Source organism: Electrophorus electricus, chromosome 11, assembly GCF_013358815.1.
Source record: "Electrophorus electricus isolate fEleEle1 chromosome 11, fEleEle1.pri, whole genome shotgun sequence".
Taxonomy (NCBI): Eukaryota; Metazoa; Chordata; class Actinopteri; order Gymnotiformes; family Gymnotidae; genus Electrophorus; species Electrophorus electricus.
The window spans coordinates 2,341,720-2,364,520 of record NC_049545.1 but is presented as its reverse complement, the minus strand read 5'-3'; the positions used below and the strand labels follow the sequence as shown (position 1 = coordinate 2,364,520).

At 38.6% G+C, this 22,801-nt stretch overlaps 3 protein-coding genes across 5 annotated transcripts in view; all 3 read right to left on the bottom strand.

Moving 5' to 3' along the window:
• The window catches only part of galnt2 (UDP-N-acetyl-alpha-D-galactosamine:polypeptide N-acetylgalactosaminyltransferase 2), a 53,735-nt gene extending 52,227 nt beyond the window's left edge, over positions 1–1,508 (bottom strand). For both annotated transcript variants that reach the window (XM_035531852.1, XM_035531853.1), the window contains exon 1: positions 1,254–1,508. In XM_035531852.1, the coding sequence (XP_035387745.1) occupies positions 1,254–1,349 (96 nt within the window). In that variant the 5' untranslated portion in view covers positions 1,350–1,508. The remainder of the gene's footprint in view (positions 1–1,253) is intronic.
• Positions 1,509–16,075: 14,567 nt separating this feature from the next.
• si:ch73-109d9.1 lies at positions 16,076–22,219 on the bottom strand. 2 transcript variants are annotated; one of them, XM_035531567.1, is made up of 7 exons: positions 22,133–22,219; positions 21,204–21,503; positions 20,412–20,971; positions 17,211–17,288; positions 17,022–17,111; positions 16,815–16,919; positions 16,076–16,301 (listed from the first exon to the last, which is right to left on the bottom strand). In XM_035531567.1, the coding sequence occupies exons 2-7, from the start codon at positions 21,472–21,474 to the stop codon at positions 16,212–16,214; spliced, it is 1,194 nt and encodes a 397-aa protein (XP_035387460.1). In that variant the 5' UTR covers positions 21,475–21,503; positions 22,133–22,219; the 3' UTR covers positions 16,076–16,211. The 2 variants fall into 2 exon arrangements, with proteins under 2 accessions (XP_035387460.1, XP_035387461.1); XM_035531568.1 differs by having other exon boundaries at positions 16,208–16,639.
• On the bottom strand, positions 17,311–20,405 carry LOC118242207 (gastrula zinc finger protein XlCGF49.1-like). The gene is made up of 2 exons (XM_035531569.1): positions 19,495–20,405; positions 17,311–19,221 (listed from the first exon to the last, which is right to left on the bottom strand). The coding sequence occupies exon 1, from the start codon at positions 20,376–20,378 to the stop codon at positions 19,620–19,622; it is 759 nt and encodes a 252-aa protein (XP_035387462.1). The 5' UTR covers positions 20,379–20,405; the 3' UTR covers positions 17,311–19,221; positions 19,495–19,619.
• Positions 22,220–22,801: the final 582 nt, after the last annotated feature.

Below are 22,801 nucleotides of genomic sequence, written 5' to 3'. Positions count from 1 at the left end.
TAGTCACAGATGGCCACATGTCACCACTAAGATACTCTCCATGTCACACGACAGCTCTATGCGTTGTAAGGCACGTTTAAAAGCTACTCACGCTACCCTTATGCTAGCTAGCCTACAAAGTAATGCAATACAAAGCAAATGAACAAGATCTGAATTTGGTAGTGTGACAAAGATGCTGGAATATTTTTCCCCTCACTAGACCGGGTCCTTTCACCTCTCACTGAATTCATCAGCCTTGTGCACTTTAAGAAGTAAAACAAACCCTTTTTTCTATCGTTCTATCTATGTACACGGCACACAACCAACAACTATGTACATACAAAACTAAGTTACGATTAAAAGTAGGTAACTACCACTGAGTAAACGTTTTAATTAATAGCTAAAATGAACTTAGAATAAGGACTCAAATCTGTGCGAGTGCGTTCGATGCCATACTTCCTAACACAAGATTCTCAATTGTGTCGAATGGCTGCCAAAGTTTGATGAAAACACGCGACGTATCGTCATACTCCTTCTCTCCCGCACACTGGAGATACTAAAAGGTAATCTTGCATTCTGTAAAATGTTCTGCTGAATGCAGAGATTTGACTAACCTGGCAGGCTATCGTGGCAGTAATTCATTACATTGTTTCGAATGCTCTTTGTTTTACGACAAACGAGTTTGTTACATTATCCGAACGCAAAGCCGTTCGACCGCAAAGAAAGAACGTCAACTCGTTAACTCCATTCTGTATTCTTCAACAGAAAACTGAAGGGGGACAATTATTTTCACAAGAGGCGCTTGCTACTTTGTAGCTTTGTTAGCAAATTGTGCCGGTAAATATTTTATTGGTCAGGTACCTGCGAGTCCAAAGAAACATTTTTGTCGCAGCGTTTAAAGACGTCGTTTGATGTCAGTTGTCTTTACAAGAGGAATGTAAAGCAATAGCTGGTTTTCAACGTCTGTATTTGCACTCAGCTAGCCGATAAGCTAGTAGCTAGCCTTTTTCATATCTTTTGCTCTCGCTTGGAACCACAATTCAATCACTGTGGAGCGAAACACGTCGATAACACTATCTATGTTTAGTGCAAACAAACCGACAACGTGTGAGTTGCACGTTCGTCTGTTAAGATTCTGCTATTCTTGTCTAACGAATTCTCAATTATAATAGTTTCCTTCTGAAAATATTCGCTTTAGGAGGGTTACATGAAACAACGTGCATTTTCACGTTACTGTATTCATCATTGGCGATTCAACGAGCTGGCAATCCTACCTTTCGATTTGGCGCTGTTCCCGAATAGAAATAATATGCTATTCCGAGGATCCAAAGGACGGCAAAACATAATAATATCCTTGATTTCCTTCGCATTGCTGTGATTTGGACGTTTGTGTGTTTCAGTGGCTGGCTTCTGATTCCTTCGTGTGAAGCCACTGATGTCTAAGCTATGTGTTTCACTGTAGCAACAGCACTGAAGAAACGCTCTACCACTAGTTGGTCAGAAGAAGCAGGAAACGGCCAACATCACCGGGTTAGAGGGGAAAGGGTAACCGACTTTAATCCAATCACACTCCGCAAAGACACCAGCGAAGGAGGGTGGATGTTGAGTATATCTACATCTACCCTGCACCTCAATCTCCATTTAAAATCCTTTGTTGGCAGATGAAATCATATAAATAAGGCTTGTCTTGACTTGGCATATCTCTTAAAGGCACGAAAAGCTTTAAACAGTCCGTCCCGAAGCGTAAAGTAAAGCTTAAGGGTGGTGAGAACGGAATAAAGAAAAGTACACAGATAAAATGAGAACCAAACAGGTCACAGATGCTTTTCCAGGATATTTTGCTTTGATATTTAATGTAACTTTTGTTTCTTCATTTTCAGAAGTTTTAAGCTTGACTGTGTTCTGCAGTGTACAAAGCATCATTTGTTTTAATCTGTGCTGTAAGGACCCCAAAACTATGTTCAGGCAGCCTACAATTTCCAGTTCTGATGGCTCTTTAAAAATAAAAATTAAAAAAGCAAAACGTTACTTATTTAAAATTGCTGTTGACCCACCACGATTCCACAGCATAGAATTCAAATCCGTCTCAGAATACAAATTAGTCCAGAGGTTTTACCACAAACCAAAGGAACAAAGATTGATTGTCAGGGCTATTAGGCTATATTGTTTTAAAAACAATATTTTTAATTGAACTAAATATCTTTAAGGTATTTTTTGCTTGTTAGGATTTGATGTACTGTGCAGTTTTTAAGTAATTGTACAGTGATGGAATTGGTTCGGTTCTGTTTTCCAGCACACTAAATAAAAAATCTGATAAGTTTAAAGGGCACAATGTTGGCTAATTTTAGAGTATTTACATTTATATTGGGAAAACCATTAAGGAATCACAGGAATCACAATTAATTTTCATTCTGTGTCCTGTAAAGTGATTCTGGTACAGACTGTGGAGAGCTTTTCTTAAGTGACATAAGTGCTGCATGTGTCCCTTTATTTCTACACCCAGCCATGGATTCAGGTCTCTTTTATGTGTTTCTGGCAAATGCCACTTTTAGTCTTCTTTCCAAAACTGACATGCTTTTGTATAGATGTTTGGCTATTCAAAATGTATCTAAAGCACATGTCTTTGCAAATCACATCAAAGAGGAGAGTCTACATATGAGTCTAATATGCATGCTGAAAAATACTATGAGTCATATTATTTGATTATCTTTCATGGATTTCCCTCTTCAGGAAAGGTGCTACATCAAGAGGTGGCAGGTTTATAGGCAAACTTCATATATAGCAACTTTATAGGCAAAATAATGTAATGAGTCAAGGCCATTACTGCATAAAGTCAGCCACTTAACCTTTAAAATATGCCATTTTTGCTTTATTTGGTAACCTCACATTATTTGCTTTGTTCTGGTGAAAACCATGGCTATGTAAACCCATGCCCTTGCTCCCAGAAATCAAAGAAAGGTCATTCACTAACTAACCTGAACAACAAAACAAAAGTGACTACCATCACTGCCTTCTCTAACCAAATTCAGACAAAGGATAAGTAAGCAAAATGGCATCAACCCCCTACATGTCCCACTGGCTGTTGACATATAAAATGGACTCAATAAACTTTAGATATTTTTTACTTTAACCAGTATGTATTTCACTGACAAATTAAGCCATGACTAGCAGGAAGCCGTGTGGAGCTTGCACTGATCTGCTTGTGTGCAGGAATTGAAGAGTAGGGAACTGTGCGAGAAACATCTTTACAGCTGGTGTGGTACACAACAAAGCAAATCCACCACAGCACTTAGCTAGAGGCTTATACATAGGTGTTATAACCAGCAGCTATAAACAAAAGAACAACAACATACTCACCAAATAATATGCACACGGCCAGGGGTTGAGATACTTGCTGGAGCCATAGACTAAGGAAAATGCATAAATATTAACTAAACCAGGTATGGCTGCCTGAGGCTCTGAAAGAGAGCCTGAGGTTCTCTTAGACATCTTTAGACCTGCTGACTTATTGTGGAGGGACTCCCAGCTTATCTCTCCAAGTAGTATGATTACAGAAATGTCTTAATGCCTTTTAAAATGCATTAAAATCAATGGTTTCAGCATTAAAATGAAGGGTTTTTGCATTTCCAATGTAAACATATATATTTGAGAAACCGGAATGTCACTACTCTTGATAGGTTCACAGACTTTTGTCATAATTTATAAAGAAAGGATGTCTGTCTTTGGACAAAACAGTCATCTTGAGACCCTGATATAACAGTGCAACTTATATCATGGAACAACACTCATCCAAAAAGTGTTGGTGTACAAAGCAGGCACGATGCTCAGACAGACATTGTCTGCAGAAGTGGTAGCTGTGATGATTAGGTGTGAACTGGAATAGTACTGATGAGACTTGGGACTGCATAGCCTTGTCTAACAGATTTAGTTGGAAATACAATGCATTACATTATTTATTCATCCCATCAATCCATTATATCACAACATTTAAGTTGACAGGGAAAGGGAACAATTAGATGGATTCTGACAGTCATTTTGAGATTTTACAGAACATCCAAATGTGGTTGTTATTCTGCTTATTCTGGGCACCAACATGCCATCCATCTACTGTAGGTTTACATCTGACTGTCAAGTGAGGAAACTGAAAATATCAGTTAAGGGCCTACTTTCTCAACTCTTGTTCAGCTCTTTTAGAGACAATTTCCATTTGCTGTGTGTTGCTTTCAGGGTTAGAAGAGGCTCTCTGCTAAAAAAAAATAACAAAACAAGTGTATTATAATAAAAACACATTACAACTTGCTGTGTTTGTGACATGTTTCTATCACTAATTTTGATTTCTAAAGTTCCATTAAAAGTTCTCAATAGTTCATGTGAGGGACAGTGTTGGGTTTCATGTTCGTATCATATCTTGCAAAGTCATCCAGCAACATCTGCTTCACTCCTAGTAGTTTGTACAAATATTTTATAAGAACATACTGACCAGTGCACTGTAATTAGATGGATGATGATTGATTCACTGATTTCATTTGTGTCAGTATTCCGCTTGAATCACTTGCATGAAATAAGTAGGTGTGAAAAGGTCTGAATCAAATGAATCATGTTTTCCATAACAGTCCAAATATTTAATGCTTGGGGGAATTGCGTGTTATCATCCTAATCCACTATTTCGTGTGCATGCCACGCATATCTGACACATGTCTGCTTTTCCTGCTATTTTTAGAAGTGGATTCTCATGTGTTGTTGAATACATGTTTTTCCTCTTTGCTGTCAGCTGTGGTGTATTTGAAGCAGTAGCCCACAGTCTTCAAAGCACTTGCACCTCCCTTACACACTGAAAACTGGATGTGTCCTCGTGATAGACTTGATAGATAGAACATTCCCAATTTCTAGACTACCCACATGTTCAAAAAAATGAGAAATCTTTTATGATTTTTTATAATAACAGACTAATAAACAGTAACTTAAGTTAATTGTATAATAATTATATCACATTTTATAGGTAGTAATAAATGTTGCAGTTTGAATTATTAAAGATATTGTGTTACCAGCTTTTTAAAAGAAGATATTTTCAATGGAAGGTCGATCATAATTGTCCCATTCCATTATTTGCACTGTCATACAAATCTAATAAAAACCATTATTTTAATATCAAACTATCATATTCTTTCATAGATGTCTCTTCTTGGAAGAAAGTTGAGTGAGCTCACTCCTAGGATCTGTGCCATACTGCCCTGTCAGAGGGAGACATCTCGAGGACACACCACACGGTCCTGGTGCTACAAGCTGTGTAGTTTGTCCTTGGTATATCAATCTATGGACCACCTAGCCAGCCTTACATGTCATCCATATGTGCTATAGACCTGCACAGATGTCGGATGGGAGAACCTGGAGCAGTCCTTTAACTGTTAACTATGTTAATATTTGGTGCTAGCTGTTTTCCAAGGCACAGAGTAAGCATCATAGTCTAGAAAGAAAATAATTTGCTGGAGAATCAACAAGCTGACATCTGTGATGTCGGACTGCTGCTCCTTGATAGTGGTGCTTTGTTAATGTGGCACTATATTATTGTGGCACTACTGTCTTATTGCTTTAGCACACAGCAAGGAAATGAAAAAACATATGGGCAGAAAAGAAAAACATTGTTGAATGTAGCACCTTCCAATGGTGCCAGAGATCCAGAGATGTTAATGACATGCAAGCTGCGTATGCACTTAATATTTAGGAAAAGAAGAACTCATATTCATGTCAGTTGTAAACACATGTGTAGGCATAACTTAACAGTGCTTCCATTCACAGGCAATTCTGAGGCCCTATACAAGTCCTGTTGATATGTATTACTATAATAATATTTATTAATTTATTTATTATAATAATATTTTTTAAGTGCATGTATTATTGACATGCACTTAATGTGATCTTAGAAGGTTAATATTAAGAGCTGCTCCATATAATACACTTAATAAACTTGGCCTTTCTTTCTTTATTTGACTGAAAAAATACTGTATGGAAGCTTTCCACACACTGCACTGCCTTATAAAAATCAGGCTAATTACATTTGACGTTTCTGCTGAACAGATCACAGGGCTGGTTTAAGAGCTTTCTCCACTGTGAGCAGTTACTCCTCAAAGCCTTTTCTTGGCAAATAAATTTCTGTATATGTTCTCTCTTTCTTCTAGCTTTTCAGCATTATCCCCAAAGGAAAGTATCTGGAGAAGAAAAGATCAAAAAGTCTCTTTTTTGACTAATTTGATCATTTTCACCTTAACAAAAACATTCACCAGCAATGCACTCAAGAGTGAATTAGATTTTTTATACAAAAAAGTTCTGGGAAGACATTAAAGGGCAACTTCCCAAAGCCACTTGTCACCTTTCAGATTTAGCAAATAAAAGACTCTCCTGCCTGCCAAAGGGATGTGTAAGTGAAGGCAGATGCGAGATTGGAGAATGGTACTTCTTGGCACTAGCACTTTATGCTGTATGGGAACGATTAACTCATTGCCTGCTCAGTAACAAGTCTGGGAATGGGCCTTTTTTCCAAGCCCAAATGCCACTTTGCACCATTTTGCTCGTACCAAAATAAATACGTGGCCTTCTTGCACAGTGAGCTTATCAACCAAATGCAGGCTGATGTCATGAGAGTGCACTAGTGCCAAGACACAAATTTTGTCTTGAACTGCAAAAAGAAAATGCTGACAAAGTACTAGATTTAAAATTAATGTTGATTTAAAATATTAGCTTTTAACATTTTTGCAAAACTTTTTGTATATCCTGCACTACAACTTTGATAATCACATAAGGAAAACTCCCACCAAGCAATTATAATTGAATTAAAGCCTACTGCTTTATCAGTAGTTAAAACCACTGTTATTCTAAAATGACCTCACTGCTGATATTAACTCCCTGCGGAGATTAAATGTAGTAATGGAATTAGGTTGTAAGTGATATTTTCAAAGACATATGGCAAAGTGTGACAAGGTTTGTAACTATGCGATTCATTTTTCTAATGTCTTAGAATGGACAAAAGGCTGACAGAGAGGCAGGACTATTCAGATTTGTGTCATCCAGCGGTGTCGTGTTAGTTATTACTCCCTTTCCTGAGAAATGATTCTGGAGTTGTGTTTAAATTGTTTTGATTATCATTCTCCTGGAAATGTAAGAAAATATATCGCTTGACTGGATCCTTATTTCTGAATTAGCTATATATGAACAGTTTGCATGATTGTGTGTAAGACCTATTCTGACTATAACGCAGTGAAACTAAGTTCATCCAGAAAATAATTAAATCACTCATTTATTTTTTATTCATCCTTTTAAAAATGTTCTTTAAAGATACTGAAATCTAGGCACCATGGTTCTCCCTGTTGCTAATATGTTAATCATTGTTCAGACTCCACCCCCTAAAACACTCAAATTAAATATTTGGGCATTAGATGTAAATGAATTCCAAGGCCTTTTTGCCATATTAGCAGCATATCTAAGCCTTTGATTAGCTCTGTGGTTGAGGGGCACAGTAGAGCCCTCTAGTTCTTAACTAAGTTCTTATCTCCTCACCTCCCCTGCTTGGAAGTTCTCTGTTAGAATTCAGTGGGGAAGCTTCTTTTTTTTTTTTTTTTTAAAGGTTGTTAAAAATAAATATGTAGTTTTGCATTAATATTTACACAACCTCTCAAAAGTCTCACATGCTGACAAAGGTAAAATAACAAACAAACAAACAAGCATGTTTAGTTGAACCAGAGTTCATCAAGGAACAATGCAAATCTTGATAATGGCTCTCAGGACATAAACATTTCTTAATGCCTGGGATGCAGATTTTATTTTGAGAAGAAAACCAGCTGGGTGAATGTCAACATAGGCTGTGAGGTGGTCTGCATTTGGTACTGAGGCTCAGAGATTGACATAATGAAATGTAATTTGATGTCATGCTTTTACAAACACAGATTAAACTTCAGTTAGGAATAAACATAGATTGAAATTGTCATGATTTACCAGTGACAAGCTTTTTCTTCTTTTACTATGAATAACCTAACACTGAATAAACATGTTAAAGCAACACTGTAATGTTTACACCCAAAGATGAACACTGAAGATAAAGTAAGATTATGTGTACTTTGAAATTATTCAAGGCTTTGCTATTTTACAGTCTTGTTTTTTTCCATTCTGATTATTATAGCATGTCCAACATCTAGATCAAATTCTAGATTAACCATATTCTAAGGATAGCTAAGTATAGCTCAATATGCCATTAAAATTACTTAATCCCATGTGTTTTTATATATGTTTTTTGGATAATATGGTAATTATTAGAAAAAAAAGCAAAATATTTAGTTATCATTCATTTAGAGTTAAATTTCTTCCTTTATGTGGGCCAATGGATAACAATAGTGCACAAATACAAATGAACCAAGAATCAGTACAGTAGTTTCTTTATGGATTAAAAAAGAAAAAAATTACTAAACTAAGAACTGAATATATCATAACTGTCAGTCTTCATGAAGCTAGTATTATATATATTAGGTGAAATCAAACTGCATGGAATCTGAATTGTGAGTGTGACTCACAGAGCAATTAAGCCATGAAGCAGTAAGAGAATACCTGTTGGGTCCAGAGATGCTCTACCTGAAGTGAAATAGATTTGAAGGTTTATCAAAATAACACACTGCCTCAGAGCAGCGATGAGTGTCTAGACTTCAGAAAGGATGTTTTTTGAAAATAGGGAGGAGTTAGTTTGTGCAAGTAAACAGAATAATTCAGATAGTGATGAATGTGTATGTGTTTAGTTACACAATGTATTAGCAGAGAGGAATGTCACATAACCTCTTTCAACTATTATGAAAACTCATGTATAAATGAAGCTTTAGGTTTAAACAATGCTAGTTTATGTATGTTTGATTTAATATTTGTTTCAAATAACTCAATATTCATAGTACTGACAAATTCATGCATTTTAATGATGAATTTCAGCTGTAAACAAATTTGATCAAACTGTCATGTTCAGAAGAATATTCCCCCTCTCGTGTAATGCTATACAAAATGAATCTAAGCAAGTCTTCTGAAATATGCCATACTTATGGAAAGGTTGTACACATACACAGGCACCATAGCACCATAACAAATGGCTGCATAGGTCTGTCCCCTTATGTGGTGAACTACAGAGAGTATTATCTAATTTAACTAGTACTGTAAATATGCGATGTAATGAAAAGGTCCCTTTGTTTCTTTTACCTCTGTGAAAATTCTAGTTTAACCATATCCTAAGGATAGTCTTGTGTGCCATTAAAGTTACATAAGATCATATATTTTTTGGATATGTTTCTGCCTTTTTTCTAATAATTAATCACATTTTCATCAGCAGACATTGAGGCATAATGAAATATAGTATCTTCCTGGTGTTAGAGTTCACTACAACCTGTCACTCCAGTCATGGTTGGAACTTGGACTATTAAAGACTAATTCCACTTGAAAGTTTGTTTTAGTGATATATAAACAAAAACAATAGTTTAGATCAAGCAGAAGACTGTAGCAGCAGTTGTTGGCTAATGATATGCCAAAGGAAATGTGTTGTTAGGAAATGAATTAGTTGCTCGACACTGGTATTGGACTGAGGATAACGCTGGTGAATGAAAGTGCCAATGAACTTAACACAGTGAGTCTTTATTTAATTTGAACATGGTGCTCAATGTATAAGTCATAAATTCCTGGTGCCCAATCGCTGCTGAACCATCCAGCTCTTGTGTAACTGCCCAAGACGCTGATTCAGTGTGCTGAGTCTTGGCAGCCCACTGACAACTTTCCTTATTGCCATGTATATTTTTTTCCACTTAAAGTACATCTTGTACGACTTAAACACTTTAGGACTTCTGTATTACGGGCGAGGAAATCGGTGAGTGAAACCAGACCCTACTCCCAAGCCCCATACATTTTTTTCGAATTTTCTAATTTTAAAATAGACATAGTCTGTGATTTTTTCTTAATTCACTATCAAATGGAAATGTTCTGTCCTTTTGTCTCTCACTGTGAATCTGTGTTAACATCTTCAGAAACATTTCTTGTCTAGGAAAATAAGTCTTAAGAAATAATAAACAAGTAGAAACAAACAGCTCTAGTCTACTTAAACAATGCTCACAAGAGAAGTTATCACTCCTTCAGGACAGCATTGTATATGCTGGTGCCATAAGCAAATAGTGTTTACACAATCCAGTCTATAAAGGGGGTTCAAAGAAGCACAGTTAGGTTCATATGGTTCCGCACCTTGTACTTGTGTACTGGAGTTCTGTTTTGTCACGGTTCGTCCTCCTAGCTTCAATGTTCCATGGTTTAACTGTCATATGTATTATTTTTGGTGCCAGTCCTTAGATTCCTTTTCTCCACCCCTTGTTTGGTTTTCCACACCTGTCATTACTTTCACCTGTTCCTTGTTTCCAGCCTTGTTAAGTTTATGTATTTAAACCCTGTCTGATGGCCTGTGTGTTGGATGTTCGTTGAATGTTTGGATGTATGTTTTGAATTTATTTATTTGTTTGTTTGTTTGTTTGTTTGTTTGTGGCAAATCCGTATCTGTATGCCCGTAAGTTTGTACTCCATGCCTCCTCGTCTGTATGGTTATCCTAGCTTTTGCGTTTCTTAGCCTCTGTTATAGCCTGCTTCCCCCGTTTGCCATCATGTGTTTTTGGTTTGTCATCTCTATGTTGAATCTCTATGTTGGCTCTATGACCCTGGACTACCATAACAACTCTGAATCTGGATTTGCCCGTAATAAATCTCGCTCTTCTCCGCACTTGCGTCCGCCTCCTTACCGCTCATCGTTTCACGTTTTAGAAATAAGCCCCTATGAGTAGTAGAATAGAGGAAGACTTTTTTCTATGACATCAAATGTACTGTGGTCTCTTAAGCTATAAATAAATGGATCAAAATATACAAATTCAACTCATCAATATCAACATAATGATATATAATGTTCTATTTGTAAAATAATCATATATAACCCTTTGATGAACACAAATGAGTCATTCAGGAATAATCTTCCACTTCATTACGATTCAATATTCTTTTATTTTACCATCATCTTTCAGAACCTTCTACCAGAAGGCATTATCTTTATTTTTCATCATGTTGAGCAGATCGAGCAGATAGGAAGAGAGCAGACTTAGCCATGAAGGTGATTTAAAATTACTGTAATGAGCATGCTGGTTTTTAGTACTGTAGAAGGACTACAGGGCAGTAGAAAGCTGTTATTGGTTAATAATAATACATTTAGACATATTCTCTTTAATAATTTATCTCCTTGCTCAATTAATTCCATCTCATCTTCCATTACAAAGCAGTGTTTATTCGGTGAGACTACTGTACAATTTTCCAGTGGTCTTTTATTTTGGTTGTGAAAACTTCATCCAGAAGACTAGACAAGCACATCTCTTACTCTCCTTTGTACAACTGTTTAATCGGTTCCAGTTTTAAAAGCCATGAGGCCAGCAAATTCTAATGGTAGCACAGAATGATACACATTTGTCCTGCATTGCTTTTCTAAATGTTGACACACAGAATGTTATACAAGTAATCTTTAAAAGCCATTAAAAGAACATTTAAAAAATATATATATATTTCGAAATTTAGAAATTGCTCCAGGTGGCTCCATTAACAGTAACTATTTGCTTCTGAAAGTTCATAACAGACTTTATCATTCATTAATGTTGTGTTTTTTTAACCAAGGCTATTGGCCATTCTTATATTGAATACATGCTAATACAGCATTTATATGTAAAGAATTTATATGTAAGAAAGGAGCCTAGAGCTCTCATGACACACACTATCCCCTGTTTCACATTCTTGACTCTTGTCCCTTCTCAAACCAGACATAGCAGTTTCACAACACGTGAAATTCACACAATTATTGCTTACTTCCATGGGTTACTAGGGTGCGGAGGATGTGTGATGTCATGGTCACAGTCCTCTTTATGAGATGGAGAACTCAGCACTGTTTGCCTTCAACCACGGAATGAAAAATAGTGGTTCATTATATAATTTGCTTCTTGTCAGATTATGCTCAACTATAAAAAAAGGATCTGAGCTGCATGTACCCTTCATCCATGTTTTCTGCATTTGGAGAAACTTGTGGGGCTCTATCCACAATGTGCACTTTACAGTGAAACATTTATTTAATGTACAGTCAGAATATTGCAGTCAGAATATTGATGACTTTATTGTAATGTGCAGTCAGAATATTGGAGTCAGAATATTGACGTCTTTATTGCAATATTCAGTCAGAATATTGTAGTGAGTGCAGGAACAATGAAGAGCATAGGGTGTCTTAAAAAATGGCTTTTGTTTCTGTTTACCAGGAGCAGTGTAAAATTATAAATGTGTAAGTCTTCATCATAAAAAGCTGATTTATTTCATGAGCAGGAAACAGTGCTATTCGGATGCAGTCTGATGTAGCATTTTATAGAAAATAGCAGACTGATTAATTGCTTCTTTTCTATTTCTTTACAAGTTATAATATGTCACTTCCAAGACAAACTGTTTCTCCTGGGAAAAAGTGAAGGTGCCTGATTGAAAGCAGTAAAAAGAAAAATATTCCTGTTCTTAACAGCAGGGCATGGCTGAGCATGGCTGAGAGAGATGGCCTGAGTGAACCAGTGAGAGAGAGAGAGCCAGCGCACACTGAGCCCAGCACACACCAAACCCAGCGCACACTGAGCCCAGCACACACTGAGCCCAGCGCACACTGAGCCCAGCACACACCAAACCCAGCACACACTGAGCCCAGCACACACTGAGCCCAGCACACACTGAGCCCAGCACACACCAAACCCAGCACACACTGAGCCCAGCACACACTGAGCCCAGCACACACTGAGCCCAGCGCACACTGAGCCCAGCACACACCAAACCCAGCACACACTGAGCCCAGCACACACCAAACCCAGCACACACTGAGCCCAGCGTACACTGAGCCCAGCACACACCAAACCCAGCGCACACTTGAGCCCAGCGTACACCGAGCCCAGCGCACACTGAGCCCAGCACACACCAAACCCAGCACACACTGAGCCCAGCATACACTGAGCCCAAAACACACACCAAGCCCAGCACACACTGAGCCCAGCGTACACTGAGCACAGCGCACACCAAACCCAGCACACACCAAACCCAGCACACACCAAACCCAGCACACACTGAGCCCAGCGTACACTGAGCCCAACACACACCAAGCCCAGCACACACTGAGCCCAGCGTACACCGAGCCCAGTGCACACTGAGCCCAGCACACGGAGCCCAGCGTACAGTGAGCCCAGCGTACACTGAGCCCAGCACACACTGAGCCCAGCACACTGAGCCCAGCACACACTGAGCCCAGCACACACCAAACCCAGCACACACTGAGCCCAGCGTACACCGAGCCCAGCGTACACTGAGCCCAGCACACAAAGCTCAGCGTACACTGAGCCCAGCGTACACTGAGCCCAGCACACTGAGCCCAGCACACTGAGCCCAGCACACAGAGCCCAGCGCACACTGAGCCCAGCACACACCAAACCCAGCACACACTGAGCCCAGCGTACACCGAGCCCAGCGTACACTGAGCCCAGCGTACACTGAGCCCAGCACACGAAGCCCAGCGTACACTGAGCCCAGCGTACACGGAGCCCAGCGCACACTGAGCCCAGCACACACCAAACCCAGCACACACCGAGCCCAGCGTACACCGAGCCCAGCATACACTGAGCCCAGCACACACCGAGCCCAGCGCACACACTGCAAACCCAGTGCACACCGAGCCCAGCGCACACCGAGTCCATTGGCCAGAAAGCTACTGGGAACAAAACAGATGCTGAAAAGTAGAACTCAGTTTAAAAGCCAGCTTGGGAACTCTTCATAGTTTATGTATTTATTTATTTGATGTTGTGTTCAGCATGTCCAATAAAGAGTTGAAATCGGCACATTATTCCTACCTCCTCTCTCCTTGACCAGTCTATCTCAGACTCATCTCCCCTTCTGGTGTGTGTGGAAAATTGATGCACAAGGTAAATTTAAAAAGAACTAATATAGATATGCCCTTCTCATTTACTTGGAATTTCTGTTTAATCTTATGGATTGTCATTTACGTATGACCTTAGTGAATTTCTATCTTTCATGTTTGAGTATCACTACAAAAGAAGCTGTCCAATTATGCTTTGGCCATGTGACAACGGGAGGTGAAGCAGGATGCAGAGATGAGCTGTTTTAAAACACACAAAAGTTTATTAACACACAAAACAAATTACACTAAAACAATAACAATGACACTATGCTAACAAACCACAAATACAGTGAGTGGCACAAGCATGGTCAACACAGGAGAAGCATGTGAAACAAAGTCATACAACAACAAGGAATAAGGTCCCTAACAGGACCTTAAATACAAACATTAATGACAGACATAACTAGGGTGTGATAAATAAATGTAATAAAAATATTACAATAAAGGTGCGACATATGGGAGGGGCGAAGCAATGAAGTCACACACACATGCACGCACGCGCGCACACACACGTGCGTACACAAGACGTCAAACTAACATGAGGAGGGGGCCATGCTGTGACAGGCCAAAGTTATTAAATAATACGTTAATAAAAGTTGTAATATATCGTGTGATGCTATATCACACGATGTATTACTTTCTCATTTCTACAATATCGACATCAGTAGATCTGTCCTTTCTTGGTTCCCCCTTTTCCATCTCTGCAGTACTGCACATCTCCAGTCATCCCTCAGCCTAGCAGATGAATCACTCACACACACATTTATATCATCCAAGTTAGACAACTATAATGTTTTTCTAGTCAGCCTCTTAACACTATTAATTTGACAGGGAAGCTGGATAGATTGCACAGAATGCAGTTGCTAGGATCCCCAGTCACACTAGAAAACTGGACCATATCTCCCTCATGTATACAAAGCACCTGCTAGGAAAATGGATCATATCACTTCCATCCTTCGGAGTCTTCACTGGCTACCTGTTACTTACCGTGTTAAGTTTAAGCTGCTTCTTATCTTCTTCAAAGCTTTACATAATGCTCCTCATGATCTGTCTGAGCTCCTGCATTTACACGGCCCATCCCCTACCCTATGCTCAACAAATCTGGGCCTTTTATATGTATGTAGGTATAAACTGACACTGCTGCAGTAAGTCATATCAAAATGCACTTTTTTTCTTTTCAGAAAGGATGACATTTTAATGAATAAGCCAGTGGAATTTCTATTACTGCCATAGCAGTAGTTAATTTGGATGATTAACAGGAATTCAGCAGCTGACATTTTCAGTTACTGTTGTGTCATCATTCTTAAAATACAGACAGGCTGCAGTCCAGGTTGTGAAAAGGAACCCCCACACAAAAAGGTCACAAACAAGCTAACCAACATGATGCGTCCAGCACAGTCCTTATTATGCATTTTTGTCCATTTTTATCCAAGCTTAGTAACAGACAAGTTCCAATTTAGAGAAAGAAGTCTCTGATGCCACTTTCAGTGTATTAGCACATACATCTGCTAATGCAGACTTAAAAAAGACTATATAACATGAATTACTGAGGGTGGTTAGTTGGTGGCAGCAGGAGTGTCAGAAGTAATGGGCAAAGAATACATTTGATTAAAAGAAATATTTTTAATATAGTATGAATCTATAAAATTCCAGTATGTCAAGGGCTACCAAAGTTATATTTGCATGCAAGAATGCACGCACGCTTTAAAAAATTATTTATATCACAATAACTTAGTCATGAGGGATGCTGTGTTCTTGTTTGCCTTTCCTATAACTGGGTTTTGGCTATGCAGGCAAATTGCCACTGCGATTTAGCACTGCCTAAAATTAAAATTTAAACTAAAGTTGGATCAAAATGCAGTGTCATTGACAATGTGTTGGGTGACATCTGTTACAGCACATCACTGCTCCTACTAAGAACTTTGTAAATATTTTTATAAGTAAAATTTATTTTCATGCTCAAATACATATATTTTTAAGCAACCTAACTTTCCTTATCATGGACAGTGACACTATACCTCCATTTAGCTATGCTGTCAAAAGTATTTTTTGTGATAATTACACTCTTGAAGGCAATAATTAATTATTAAATAGGCATTTATTTGACCATAATAAATAACAACATTTTAACAGACAATAAAAATTTACTCAGTGGTCGACTATGAATTCACAAAAACGAATCCAAAAGCAAAAAAAGACATCACACAAATTTTATTTACAGGTTTACATGTTGAATGTCACCTCTTTGAAGTTGAACAAGATATCTCTGCTCCACAGGTAAAGCATTTCTCTCCAAGGAGGCATCCTATAGATGGAAGGACAGAAATCATCTCAGTACAATTTCAACATAGAGTAATAGAAAATATCAATAACTTTTTTTGTCTAACTTTTTGCCACATATTTACTGTATTACTGTATTTACAGTCCACATATTTACTGCATTACTACATATACATTTGTATAGTTACAGCTCCATAAACACCAGATCCAGGAGCTCTGCAGCTTGCAAGATAGGTGCTTGGTTCCGGTGAATAAGGAACTGGAGCAGAACCAAAGCCTGGCCTGGATGGGGATCCTCAAGAACAGGGCTGAGAACATCCATCTTCACTAAGCTGCATCATGTCACAAGACATTTCCACCAAGCTACAGAGCACAGTACGCACCTCATGTGCCTGAAGCTTGTCACTGCTTATTTGCATACTGACTACACAACGTTGATGAGCATTCTATGGTCAATAACTAGATTTGTTTTATGCTTGAAATGCATGCAAATAGATGAGAGCTAAAAAAAAACAAACATATTCACTAAGAAAGTTACCTTGGCCCTCCTTCGAAGGTAATCTCTGCGATTATGCAGCATTTTTGTACAACGTACAATCACTTCCGTCTCCCTTCCTGATAAATACGGTAAAGCAGATATGATCTGAAAGCATACAAACACACATTAATTGCTGTTACCTTTGCATGTGTATTATCAGTAACTAATTTGTTATTTAACATGGATTACATGACACAAAAATAAAACCTTTGCAGTAATTGGACCCCATTCAATGTTTCGGCTGTAGCATGCCCTCTGCCACACCTGAAACTGTGTTAGAATCTCTCTTGCCACCACCTGTTTATAGAAGCAAAACACAGTTGTGCTATAACATCATTTGATCATTATTAAGTTGCAGCTAGAACAATATAAAAGCATCTTAAGGTGAGTACTTACACTGAACGTTCTCTGTCTGTTTGTGGGGTACATTCTGACCAGTTCTGTTGCAGGGTTTTCAGGAGCCATTTGGACCAACTACAACACAGAAAAAAGTGAATCAGTACTCAGGCTTCTTTTTGATACATCCAGAAGATACATCCTGAGAAGAGTTTTGAGTTTTTAAATGTTTAATCTTTGTGTCATCAAACTGCATAAAAACTCTTAAAGTTATCTCAGAAGAAAAGACTGACACGTTGTCCCTATATATAAAAGTCCAGAAAATGTTGCGTACTAATCACACATGAAATGTTCTTGAACTGTGTTCCTGTGCCTCTAACAGAATGGACAAGACAGAAGGCAGATCAAAGATTAAGAAAAAAATTGTTTTATTTATAAATGCATGAAGGTCAGTCATTCAGTGAGCTGGTGAACATGAGGCAAAAATAAAAGTTTCAAATAGAAACCTGACCAGTTTAACTGACGGAATGAAAGCACCAGTGCTTGGTGGTGCAGAAGCGCCTCCTACTGTTCAGGCTCAGCACTTAACACTGATGAATTTGCTTTAATGACAAGGAGGCTTTATTACTGTCGCTTGTCATCTCCACCGCACACTGAGTGGTGTCTAGACGGTCACGTAGATGTCATTCCATCATTACTGTAATGATGAACATTGAATGAGACCATTTCATATTAGTAATACGTGCCTCATCAAAACAATACGGGAATATTAGAACCCCCGTTGCTTTTAGTTCATCTCCATTAAACTTTAATCATCATGTATATATCATGCCAGCCAGTCTCTATTGACATCAAGTGAAGTAATTATGCACTGCTAAAACTGTTTATTGGCAAACTCTGTACTGCCTCTGTATGAAGCATGAAAGAAAGATCCCATGTTTGATCAGTATAAAAAGTGTATTTTTGGTACCACTGAACAAAAGGCTGGATTTGGCAGTAATCAAATATTCAAAGCTAGCTAGGGATTCCCAGCTATGTCCCTGGATATCAGCCTCACTAGATCTTAGTAAAAACACTAATCTAACATGCTATGCTAAATTATTATGAGATTAAATGGAAGAAAACTCTGCAATAGTAGATCTCCAGGTACAGCCTTAGATGATTCTCAATTAACCTTTTTCTTGGATTAAATTTAACTGCAGTGATTCTCAGTTTCTGTTGTGATATTTTCATTCTATTGCTGGCTGCTGAACAGCAGTGAGTGATGTCATCTTCAGTAGATCAGAGCAATATCATTATTTATCCTAGAATTGAGTGTGATTTCCACATCTCCCACAGTAGGCTTGTTTTGCACTCACTTTAATCAATATACATGTAATTTAGAGTGTTTTAAAAACAAACAAATTTTTTAAAAAAATAAATAAATAAAAAAAAACTGACTTTGGAACTTGGAACTTACAAGCACTTCTGTTCAAAAGTTTGGAATGAATGTTCGCAAATATATAACCTCCATTTTGTAGCAAATACGCATATACAACAATCCCAGTGTGATTTTGTGTATGTAATTGCATGACCTAGAAATCTGTATAACATCAAGAATGATGCTATAATAAAACTGATATCCAGAATGCTTTTGTGCAATTCTGTGGGTAATTCTGAAGATGCCCACTTTCAGTTTCAATAACTATACATGGGTGATTTCAGTATATTATTTATATTTCTCCCAAAATATTTTAAATAATGAAGAAAATTACCTTTTGGCGGCTGATTTATTATTTAGAGCTACACTATATATATTTTTAGTAAATAAAATATTGTGTTGCGTAAAATAGAAAGTCAGGTTATTCCAAACTTGTGAACAGCATTAAGAAATTAACCTACAAGACAACCGAGTATCAGCAGATAGAGAATACACCAAATTAACAATTATATTAACAGCTCAAGTTAAAAATACTTTTTTCAAAATTTAAATTTACGCTTTATCCTCTAGTGCTGTGAAATCATATAAGGAATCACAAAAAAGAGCACATTTGGGGAACATTTCACTGGTCACAGACATATGATGTGTCATCTGAAAAAAAAAAAAAAAAATCAAGTTGGCAAACTTCAAGTGCTTCATGTTAAAAGGGCATTCCTCCTCACAGAAATCTACGCCACAGCAAGCAAGTCAGACCACGAATTCTCCAAGTTAAGATCTTCAGAATATAGATTTCAACCTCATAAAATCTTCATTAAAGGAGCAGGGTGGTCAACATTAGCATTTTTAAAGTCTGATATTCAAATTATTTTCCTGTCATTTTTAAGCATCCTTACATCTGAAATTACATCTGGATATTGCACCTACTCTGTTTTATCTTGTATGTCCTCTTTTTGGGCATCTAAATTCAGGCAGAAAATCTATTTTAAATGAGTTGAGATTAATAATATTCAGATTATGTAAACTGAGAAGCGTTGACTGGAATTTGCCATTCAATTCATGACTGTTCCATGTACTTTGAGCAGATGGCCCTTCAGTTGCTTCAGGCACACAAAGGTCTTCCCACACTGGCGGCAGTGGCAACTCTTTCCCACTCGGCTGTGCCTCCTGAGATGGATTCTCAGGTGCGTGGATCTATTGAACCTCATGCCGCAGTGGGTGCAGTTGAAGAGTTTCTCCCGCGTGTGGATGTTCTGGTGTTGCTTGAAGTTGCTCAGCCTGGTGAAGCCTTTGCCACACACATGGCAGACGTGTGGTCTCTCGCCCGAATGCTGCCGCTGGTAGTGGTCCTTCAGCTCAAAGTTGTGAACGAAGGTTTTGTTGCACTGGGAGCAGCTCAGGGGCTTCTTACCCTGGTGGCTAAGCATGTGAACCTTCAAGTGGCCCACTTGAGCAAACGATTTTCCACAGTAGACGCAACAGTGTGGCTTGTTGGCATGAAGACTTTCGTGCGCCTGAAGGCGCTCGCTCTGGGAAAAATGGTTTAGAGGCAGGACAGGGAGGAATACTTTCTCACCTGAACAGAGCTCTTGAGGAGCCAAAAGACCTTCTGGAAAACTCTGTCTATTTGAACTAAACAAGTGTCCATTTTCATTCTGGTCAAGTGAACTGGATCTCTCTGCCATGTGAGCCACAGCGATGTGAACGAGGTCTGTGGTGACTGACTGACTATTCTCAGTCTTGATGCTTTGAGACATCTCTGTGTTACAATTCACTGAACAGGACATTAAATATGAAGCTGGATCTGGCATGTTGAGAGCAGTTAGATTTGGAAAGTTATCTACCTGTGTCTCCTCACGATTCCAGGGTCCTCCGATCCCTCTGTGACTCTGATCCGTTTCTGCAGGACCGCTGCCATCACTGTAGTCCCACACTGGGAGCATCTCCTCCTCTTCTTTAATGGGAACCGGATCCGGCTCTAACTCGGACTTCACAGTGGGGCCAGACAGAGAAGATGCCAACTCACCACACCCACTGTCCCCTATACCATTTTGTATTAGTCTAGACTGGGCAGAGTCTGTATCTTTGATGGGACTTAAGTCTATCACAGGTGTCTTGCAGTGACTTTCTCTGGGTTTTAAGTCAGTACATGGATCATGGATTCTCGTAACTGCTGCACTGGGCACTAATTTCTGTAAAACACTCGGAGGCAGTTGTGCTGTGTTATTAGATGCTGAGTCCTGTTTCCCACTTTGTTCGAGCGTGTCTGTCTTCTCCGTGCGAGCGCGTGCCTCTGTGGATATATGCAAATCCAGACTCTCATCAGACCTCCACACCTCACTGAATGTGGGTCTTTTCTCAGACTGCTCTCTCAGGCTCAGGCTCACACACAGGGTATCTGTACCTGCATTAGAAGAAATGAGTAAGTATTAGTAAGTATTAAAAGTAAGTACTTTTAATTAGTTTTAAATTAACTTTCTCCCACCCCCCTTTCATGGACTAATGAACTCCATCAAATACACTTCTGAACATAGTCTGAAAACAAATTAATTTTTGGAATATTCATCATAAATTGATCAATAGTTTTCTAAACTGTATTGGAATGAACATTACATATATGACATGATTCTCCCAACCTGTTAGTGTCTCTTCCGTGTGATCTGCAGTCCTCTCACTGCTTGCCGTGGCTCTTCCACAGTCTGCACATCGAACTCTCCTCTCTTTCAGTTTATTCTCTGCAAACTGCAACCTTCGCATAAGCAATGCCACCTCCTGTTTGCCACGACTCACTTCCTCCACAAAACTGTCCTCCACCAGCCGAGTGATCTCCATCATGGCTGACTTGAGAATCGTTTCCATGACGATGGAGAGTTGAGCCTGGAAGGTGACGACGAGGGTGTCTGACATTTTCTCTCTTTTCCTGCTGTGCTATTTCTCTAGGAAAAAGTGGATATAGATTTGGTAGTTAACTCTCAAGGCCTGTGAACATGGAAAAATATATAATTACAATTTGACCCTCAGGGAAATTAGATTTAATACTGCAGAGATAACCAAGTCATGGCAAGCTAGCTGGTTTAAAGCCAACGTACAAACACAACATCTGTCAGACCGATTGAGTACGTTAGCCAGGTTAACTAGATATCACTTTTAAACGGGTGGAGTTTACAGCCAAGTGGGCCTAGTGGTTTCCCTGTTCTAGCACAGCTGACTGATGAGAAACGTGACAATTAAAGAGATCAATCACTGTTGACTGGCTTATAAAGTCCAAACATGGACACAGTGCCGTTTAAGGTATACCTAGCTATAGATACAGAATCGTATTGTGGCTGGCTAGGAACGGTATCGTTAGACAATTATTTAGCTGGCTAACCAGTTAGCTTACTCTCTAGAATAGCCTGCAGATTAGCTTTATACATTCGCTATCCCTGTCGGTGCTAAGTTGTTTACATCTACGCTATTGACGACTCCGTGTGTATTAAACCCATATGCCGGGACCAGAAAATTATATTCAACTAAATTTGTTGGAAGATTCCAAAATTATTACTCATTCATTAATTCAACTCACTATGTACATCGAGAGACGTCCCAGCACACATAGATGGAAATCTACAAACGGTCTACAAAGCTAGATACCTAGCTAGCTACCTTTGTGTTGTTGTTGTTAATAATATCTATTTACTGACCCCTACTGGCAGGGAGGACCCGCAACACTTGCTGAAATTAATAATTAATGTAAAATGTACACAATATAAAGAAATGTATGCATTACTATGAAATACTAGATTCACTGCTTAAAAAAGACATTTGTTCAAAGATAGTGTTTAGTCTATCCCATCTGTACATATTAGGTTCCCATACATATTTACAGTTGATTAAAAATTGAATTCCACTGTTGCACTTTTGTCACTAGAGTCCTGTATCCTGTGTACCTTGTGTTGACCTGGACTGACCTCTTTCAGGAGTTATCCGATTTTGTGCTAGCTGGATGTATTTACAGAATTCATACTGTAAATTTCCTTTTAAACAGAGCTTATGCAAACACAAACAGCATGAACTGATGTTTCAGATAGAGGTCCTTTATCGGCTATGCAAGCAAGGTGCTGAAGCACTTTGAAGCACTTTGCTTGCACAGCTGATGAAGGACCTCTGACTGAAACATGCTGATTCTTGTACTTCACCCTCATTTTGACCATCTCTATATCTTTTACAGTAGTATACTGCAGTTACTCGCCAG

Bases quoted from the DNA above. Each gene is read 5' to 3' on its own strand.
- LOC118242207 (XM_035531569.1), bottom strand. From the start codon at position 20,378: ATGCCAGATCCAGCTTCATATTTAATGTCCTGTTCAGTGAATTGTAAC.
- si:ch73-109d9.1 (XM_035531567.1), bottom strand. From the start codon at position 21,474: ATGTCAGACACCCTCGTCGTCACCTTCCAGGCTCAACTCTCCATCGTC. The intron at 20,972-21,203 runs GTTGGGAGAATC...CTTCTAATGCAG, and splicing joins CACGGAAGAGACACTAACAG to GTACAGATACCCTGTGTGTG. The intron at 16,920-17,021 runs GTTTTATTTTTG...GTATGCTTTCAG, and splicing joins GGGGTCCAATTACTGCAAAG to ATCATATCTGCTTTACCGTA.